The following is an 8,389-nucleotide window of genomic DNA, read 5'->3' as shown; positions in this document are numbered from 1 at the left end:
AAGTAATAATAAATTCTTTGACTCGTGAAATTCCTGGTTTAGGGACCTTTTTGTCACTTCAATTTGTGATAGACTGATTTTGATTTTGTACTGTATTTGGAAATGATGTGAAAGTAAAGGTAGTTGCAGGTCATCCTCCTGGTTTTGGTTCAGATGACAATTCATTGTCGGTATTCATAGGATCATCTATTTTATTCTTTATTTTCTTATTCGTTAAATTTGAGTTTAACACAATTTATTTGCTTATAATATTTTTTTCAACAAAATTTTTTATTTTGATTAAGAATGAAAGTGATAATTTATCTATTCTACTGCCTCACTCTGTATTTAATTTTTCTTCTCACACGCGCACACACACACCTCCTTGTTTCCTTATAACTTACTCACTACTGAAAACTTGAAACTCCCAATTTTCATCATCTGCTTATACATTTTATACTCTGATTTTCTTTTGTTTGATGTAACTAATCTTGTTTTCTTAGGTTCAAAATAAGAAACTTTTCCTTTTATTTTGCGTAATAATACTCTGTCTCTGTTCCTATTTATTTGTATATATTTCCTTTTATAGATGTTTTACTCGTTCATTTTGACAAATTAAAAAAAGATAAAAAAAATTTCTATTATATCATCGTTTAAACTTTTTGAAAATTTCATAGTTTTAATTTATCCTTTTTGAAGCCATATTTAATATGGGTAAGATTGTAACTTTACTATATTAATTATTGTTATCTTAATATATATGTGTTTTATAAAATGAACAACTAAATAGGAAACAAATCGAGTAATAATTGTGTCCAGGCCCCACTTCTTAGTATATATTGTATCTCCAATTTCTGACTAGTCCAAGTTTCAGTTTTTAGTGATCATAACCAGGACAGACACTTGATTTTTTCCAATACAAATATTTATTTGCTTTCTGTAATGCTAAATTTGGTGAGAACAAGAACTCAGCTCAGGTCTAATAGATCTATGCCTTTAGTAGGTGAGCTCCTATATCCTCTTTTCCTTTTGCTTCTTTTTTGTTTTATGTTTCAGTGGAAGTCAATAGCACTTCTCTTCTTCATCATGGTTGTTTGCTAATCTCTCAAATGTTTATGTTATTAACAGAATCTTTAACTCTGTTTTAAGCAACTTTGTTTATTGGTTAATAGGCATGGATTATGCAGATCCAAAGAAGAAAAACAACTTTGTGGGTAAAATTCTTATGGCTGCTATATTGACTGCACTATGCATTCTTATGCTCAAACACTCCCCTGATTTTAATCCCCCAACTGCAGTAAGTCCATCATCCTTTACTTTATTAATTATTTAGACACTCGTACTAGGGCTTGTTTCAATTAGGCACCTGAACACATGATAAAGTGTCCCTTTTAGATACTTATGATTCATATCCTGCAAAAGCTTTTGAGTATATTTTCAAGTGCTTATTATGTAGGTAAGTTAATCAAATAAAATATAACACTTTCTTTAATTACACACATTAGCCTCGATTGGAACAAACCTGAGGTTTTTCGGCGTATTTAGGCTAATGTGCATAACTTGAGGAGGTAACATATTGTAAATGGTTAACTTATCTAAGTAATAGACGTTTGAGAATATACATATAAACGTAGCACTTCTATTGTAGCAATTTTGCTAAATATAGCCTCCCTCTCCATTTGTAAAACACACCTTATTCTTCCAAGAAGTGTTCTCTCTCTCAAGAACACTTTGTCAGAGTTTGCTCCCTCTTTGTATTTTGAAAGTTCGTTTGATATGCATATCAAAGTTCAATTTTTTAACTTGCATTTTTCACTACTTCTGTTAACCATCATTTTCATTGTCGTTATTACTTATGTTGGCATCTCCACCTACTTTTAATTGGTGAATTGCATTATTTAATATCATGGTTGGCTCTGTTGCCTAATTTATTTATTGCATTTGCATTTGCATTCTTGCATATTTTACATTTAAGTATCGTTCTTTTGCTTCCTATCCTCCTTTCCGGTATTTCACAGCTATTATATTAGGCGGGTTTGCTTCCCCGTACTTGGTTTTGGTTGGTCATCATTTAGTGGGAAAAACTGGCTGTCATTTTTGTTGACAGATGTTTGGAACTGTACTTGTTTACTGGTTCATCATTTTTCTAGAAAGCTCGATAGTAGTATATTATTGCCTGCACTTGCCACTAAAATCTAGTTTTGGTATCTATCTTTGTTTTTGGAACTTTTGGGATATGAATTATTATCATGCTGTTTCAGCTCTGAGTTTGTCATAGTTCCTTTGTTGTTTCATATTGCAAGAGCTTTCTATTGAGATAGAGCTGGTTTCACCTTTCTAACTGGAGTAGGCCTTGTAACAATCGTCTAGAATGATGGATTAACAATTTTTTCCTTTTGAGTTAATAACATTTGAATCAGCACAAATGATGGATTTGAATCTCCAGTTCTACAAGAAATGCAAATCCTCCTTAGAGTGAGAAAAAGGAAATTTGTGTACATCTCTCAGTTTCGCAATAATTTTATTTTTATAACATGTGTATATATGTGAGAGACAATAAATCATATGAATATTGGACAACTATTGAGCTTGCTGTTCACCATGTTTGTTTCTCCTGTTTCCTCCTCTTCAGTTCTCTCGTCGTGAACCAGGTGTCACTCATGTGTTAGTCACTGGAGGTGCTGGATATATTGGATCACATGCAGCATTACGTCTTCTAAAAGATTCTTACCGAGTGACCATAGTGGTAATTTCTCCGTTTGATGTTGTGAATTGGTCCTTTCCGTAATCATTGTAGACAGCTCTTTTAATTTAGGTTTTGAATTATTCAACTCTTGAGCGTAAATATGTACATGGGACATCATAGGAAAAATGATTTACTGATTTGACAGGACAACCTTTCACGAGGAAATTTAGGTGCTGTAATGATTCTACAGGAATTATTTCCTGAACCTGGCAGGTTTCAGTTCATATATGCTGATTTGGGGGATGCCAAAGTGGTATACTGCTGTTGTTCTTAACTACCTTTTGGTACTTAAGCTGTTTGTGTTTTGCCATCTACTTATTTTGTGATGAACATATGCAGGTGCACAAGATATTCTCCCAAAACGCATTTGATGCGGTCATGCATTTTGCAGCTGTAGCATATGTTGGCGAGAGCACCCTTGATCCTTTAAAGTAAGTGTTGTTGAGTTTCTTTGAGAAATTTTGTTCCACATATACATGTATTTAGTTTGCATGATTTTAGAGGAACATAAAATTTAGATTTTAAAGTGTAACTTTGATCAGTGAAGTCCTTTCTTTTTCCAAAAAAAAAAAAAAAGGACCTCCGCACCCACAGAAACTTATGTATTTGCTGATAATGCAATCCTTTTGACATAGTTGTTTGAAATTAGACTGTGTTTTGAACCTTTGGATGCAGTGGCTTCTAAAGAAACATTTACCAATCTCTAAATGTTTACTTCTAGTAAAGTACATGGGAGCTAACTCTTGTACTGTCACTTTGACAAGTTATGCACTCTTATCCTAAGTGGAAATTTATGAAGTTGCCTTTGATCTTGCTTTCTGTGTACGGTACTTAAAAAAAGGGACTGTCACATCCGTTATTTCAAATTGAGAGATGTTTTTTGACACTTAATCTAGTGTACCAATTTTCCTTTAAAGAGATTTAGCAGACTAACTTTTAACCATGATATCCACATTTAGGTATACTTTTATGGTAATGTTGCTTTGCCTTTTCCTTTTTACTTATAATTTGTATGCCGCTTCATGGCTCAATCAGATATTATCACAACATTACATCAAACACCCTCACTGTACTAGAAGCAATGGCAACTCGTGGAGTCCCAACTTTAATTTACTCTAGTACATGTGCAACGTATGGAGAGCCTGAAGAGATGCCGATTACAGAAGAAACTCCACAGGTGGGTGCTTTAAAGGTCATATGCATGTATTAGGCTCGAAGCATATGAATGATGTTGAGTCGATGTGAAGAGCTTCACCATTTGTAAGTTGGGAGCTTATTACATACCAGCTGAGCATCATTCTCTCAAATTGCAGCTGCCTATTAATCCATATGGAAAAGCAAAGAAAATGGCGGAGGATATCATCCTAGATTTTCACAAGAACTCAAACATGTCTGTCATGATTTTGAGGTAGATTGTTCTTATACTCCTTTACTTTTAGTTTGTGTTTGCGAATTGATCCTTACCTTTACCTTCACTTTTTGTTGTTTCTATCTATTTGTATTTCCCCTGCTTGTTCATTATATCTAGTATACATTTTTGTTAGTTGATTTTTGTGGTCATTTATCTTCTAATCAACAAGGCCAGTTAAACTATTTTACTTTCTTGTCTACTGATGTCTCGTATGTGAACTTACTGATCGAAATATTTTACCTTCTCAAAAGACTCCTCTTTTCAATTATGGTCCACTGGTTTTCATTGTTCTTTACCAAGTAAACTACAAGCTTGCACTTCTTTGATCAATTTTGGATAACCTACTGCTATTATTGTTTTTGACTTGTTAAGTGTGCTTTATATCCCAAATTTACGCTTACATCAAATTTCTCAAAATTTAGATACTTCAATGTCATTGGTTCTGATCCAAATGGAAGACTAGGAGAAGCTCCACGACCTGAACTACGGGAACATGGCCGGATATCTGGTGCTTGTTTTGATGCAGCTCGTGGAATCATACCTGGGCTTAAGGTCAGTAACTATTTTCTATCAAAATATTTGTATTTGTTGAATTTGCCAGAAAGCGGTCTGTTTGTCCAGTTCTATTGAGTTATGTATGAAAAGTGACCGTTCCGTTCAAAAAAGTTTGTATAAAACATTTTCAAACTTCCAAATGTCTTCCAGTCAGTGGTTGTTAATATTTTTCCTATGACAATCAAGACTCAAGACTGCTCTATGCACAAGATTAAAGATCCTGTTATTGAAGGGAAAAGTGGATGTGTGTATCATGATCAAATGAATTTTGTTGACAAACAATTGTCCGAGTCACGGAGTTCATTTGTTATGCAGGTAAGAGGAACAGACTATAAGACAGCAGACGGTACCTGCATAAGGGATTATATAGACGTGACCGATCTGGTTGATGCTCATGTTAAAGCTCTTGAGAAGGCAAGGCCAGGGAAAGTTGGGATCTACAATGTTGGAACAGGAAGAGGTAAACAACTTTGTTCTACATAATCAGTTTTGCTTTCTCAAAATGATCTCAACGTCTTATTATCCCTCGTCTGCAAGTACAGGTAGATCAGTGAAAGAATTTGTGGAGGCTTGTAAGGTAGCAACTGGAGTACCTATCAAAGTTGAATTCCTTCCCCGTAGGCCTGGTGATTATGCAGAAGTTTACAGCGATCCAACTAAGATTAGGAATGAACTGAACTGGACAGCCAAATACACTGATCTTCAACAGAGTTTGCAGATTGCATGGAGATGGCAGAAGTCACATCTTAATGGTTATAGTTTATCCGTGGCAACATCCTGATGACGCCTCTATCAACTTATCGTTGTTTAAGACTTGACTTGAACCTGGTGTCACAGCTGAACTTAACGTCGAATTATTAGTATCCATAAAGTACAATTTTCAAGGCCAAGGGGGGAATGATGTGTATTGTGACAATAGGCAGCAGTTTATTTACCCATTTGTTATGTGTATTTAGTGAAAGGGATATTTCAAATCAATAATAGTTCCCATTCAGGTATAGCTTCTATCTGTTTTACTTCCTTTTTTGTGTACATCCTGTTATTGTATTCTTTGACTTTAAGGCATAGTTGATTGATTGATTATTTATTTGTATGTAATTTCATTTGTTGATGCAGAAAATATGTTCTACAACACAACAGTTACCTTCCCAGACAGGCTATAAATATGGCTAATATTACTGCATTGAATTTCTGTTTTTTCTTCTTCAGAAAAATCAAATCTGAAGGGTCACATAAAACACACTAAGGGGTTGTTACACTTGAAAGTTATTCACGTATTAATTTTGTACCATGTTTGGTTTGTAAATATGATAAAAGATATTCATTTATTAAATTTATACAATGTTTGGTTGATAGGTTTCTAAAATTTATACAAGAGTTATTCATGTATTAGTTTTTATGTGTTTGATTGCGTTTTTTTTTTTTATATAATTTACATAATTAATACTTACATAGCTTATGAGGAATTATAACTTATGCAGGATAGAAGGTGTATTTAGTTATGTAAGTATTAGTTATACACGTATTAAAATAATAAATTACACATTTAACCCTATCAATTTACTTTTAAATGTATATTAATTTACAACAAATCAAATAATTAATACATGTAAAAAATATAAGTTTGTCTTTTGGAGGTTGTATGTCTTGATAATTGTTTAATTACTTTTAGTTTAATTTTCTGGTTAATTATTTTCTTTGGCAGTTAGGCAATGATTGTTTATCGTTTTGTTATTAATTTAATTAATTTCTTTGCTCATTTTCGAACACAACTCGAAATTCAACACTCATGATGACATCTACTATAACTCACCAGTAGGTAAGCTAAATACATATTTCAGAATGACCAGTAATTGACATATTAAGTAGGGAAAAAAAACCACAAGATAAAACAGAAGCAATTAGCGAAAACAACAAAAAATAAAAACCAAACAAAAGATCCAATCCTACGACTTAGTAGTCAGAAGCAGTGGGGCAGCGGAGAATTGATCCTGCAATCACAAGCACGTGCAGCCAAACTTTGGTTGAGTGATTCCAACTACTGAGTCATTTCTACATTCATGTTCTTTAAGGTGTCCAAAATATTATATATACTGTTGTTACATAGAATTCTACCTCAGTACACCGTATAATTTTTGGACACCTTCGACACCTTGTAGATCTGCCTCTGGTTACAAGTACACAACTGTTAAAGTAGTACAAGTCTCAAAAGTGAACAAAAATATTGACTTATCTCAAGTAAAAAAAAAACTAGTCAAACTATAAACAAAAGAATATAGGTTGATCAAGGACACCATAACTCACCCTTGGTCTCTGATGTCCCCCCAGCGGGCTCGAAATCAATGTCAGTGACTGATGCTCCTACCTACATCACAAAAACAGTTCAGAGTGTAGTATGAGCACCAAATAGTAGGTACACAATAGGCATCATAGGCCGACTGAGCTTAGAAAACATTTTAAAAGAAATTTCCTATATCATAATAATTCAGGACATTAGTATGTTTCAAATAGTTGTGAGCATAATCTCATCAGTAGGATAACATTAAGATCGTAAGCAAAGACTCGACAAGATTACAATTGGCTTAAGTCATACGCAGCCCCTTAAAGTTGTCCGCATAATTCACTCAGACACCTTAACTAAGACTTGTACCTATTAAACACTTCTAGACTTCAAATTTATACCACTTGAGCACTTTTTGCCTACCTGGCATTGTGAGTGTGATTCACCTCTCATGAGCGCGTGAAAGGATTTATTTTTAGTTGAATTATTTTTTAAATAAGAAAAAACAGTCAGCTTTCTTCTTCTTTGTGCTTCTTTGCCATCAATAATTTCTCCGGCAATCGCCATCGCCATTGCAATCTTGTTCTTCTTTCGTTTTCTTTTCTTGTCAATTCAATTCATTTACCTTTCATCATCATTTTTTTCTTCAAATTTGTCATTATCACTGCCATCACATACTTCTCTTTTGAGCAACCACCAACATCTCTACCATTAACCTATAATATGGTCGTTTTATTTCTTAAGACGGGATAAAGAAAAATAAAAATGAAAAATTCGTAGTTAGTATATGTTTAAATCTCCATTTTTTTTTAGATGAACAACAACAATTGTGGAAAGGGTTATCTTTAAGGGAAAGAGAAGAAGGGGGAGGCTTGGGTGGGGCGGGTGAGGTGGATTTTTCATTTTTTTTTCCTGGTTGAAACTCTTTTATTTTTTATATTTAGATTTTTTTGTATTTTAATTTCATTTATTTAAGATAATTAAACTAAAATGCCACATGTCCTAGTTTAATTTGTTATTTTGCCACATCAACTGCGTGTGTGTTGCACGCACTTTATTTTTAACTAGGTGTCAGAAAAATGTTTGATAGGTATTTATTTTTTAAGGTTGAAGTGTCTAATAGGAAAATGGATATGTTGAAGTGTTTAAGTGAAATATGTGGACAACTTTAAGGGGTCGTAGATGACTTAAGCCATTACAATTACAGTTTTCATGATATATTATGAACATAGATAATTTTGAGATAATTATTACCATCGAGAAAATACAGGTATAAAAAATTCAAGTCTCATATCCACATGCCAACGTAGTATTTGAGTGTACCTTTAGTCGGTCAACTCCTTCAACCCAAGAGGCTTCATAGTGGATCCATATATATATATATATATATATATATATATATATATATATATATATA

The 8,389-nt window shown here is 33.3% G+C and overlaps 1 protein-coding gene and 1 pseudogene across 2 annotated transcripts; both read left to right on the top strand.

The window, feature by feature from the left end:
• Nucleotides 1-833: 833 nt before the first annotated feature.
• On the top strand, nt 834-5,879 carry LOC107009216 (UDP-arabinose 4-epimerase 1-like). Of its 2 annotated transcripts, XR_001455374.2 has the most exons (11): nt 834-982; nt 1,152-1,276; nt 2,612-2,725; nt 2,871-2,978; nt 3,065-3,156; nt 3,761-3,902; nt 4,039-4,133; nt 4,559-4,688; nt 5,007-5,151; nt 5,234-5,686; nt 5,808-5,879. XR_001455374.2 is itself a non-coding variant. In XM_015208513.2 (10 exons), exons 1-10 carry the CDS (start codon nt 922-924, stop codon nt 5,470-5,472), a joined length of 1,251 nt encoding a protein of 416 aa, XP_015063999.1. In that variant the 5' UTR covers nt 834-921; the 3' UTR covers nt 5,473-5,774. The 2 variants fall into 2 exon arrangements, 1 of the variants encoding a protein (XP_015063999.1); XM_015208513.2 differs by lacking the exon at nt 5,808-5,879 and having other exon boundaries at nt 5,234-5,774.
• Nucleotides 5,880-8,051: 2,172 nt separating this feature from the next.
• LOC107009852 overlaps nt 8,052-8,389 on the top strand; it is a 5,546-nt pseudogene continuing 5,208 nt past the window's right edge.

The sequence above is a fragment of the Solanum pennellii genome, chromosome 2 (assembly GCF_001406875.1).
Source record: "Solanum pennellii chromosome 2, SPENNV200".
NCBI lineage: Eukaryota > Viridiplantae > Streptophyta > Magnoliopsida > Solanales > Solanaceae > Solanum > Solanum pennellii.
The sequence above is the reverse complement of the archived record's forward strand: the minus strand, read 5'-3'. Positions and strand labels throughout refer to the sequence as shown.

Excerpts from the sequence above, each read along its gene's own strand:
- LOC107009216 (XM_015208513.2), top strand. The coding sequence starts at position 922 with ATGCTAAATTTGGTGAGAACAAGAACTCAGCTCAGGTCTAATAGATCT. Across the intron at positions 2,726-2,870 it reads CTTACCGAGTGACCATAGTG|GACAACCTTTCACGAGGAAA; the intron begins GTAATTTCTCCG and ends CTGATTTGACAG. Across the intron at positions 3,903-4,038 it reads TTACAGAAGAAACTCCACAG|CTGCCTATTAATCCATATGG; the intron begins GTGGGTGCTTTA and ends CTCAAATTGCAG.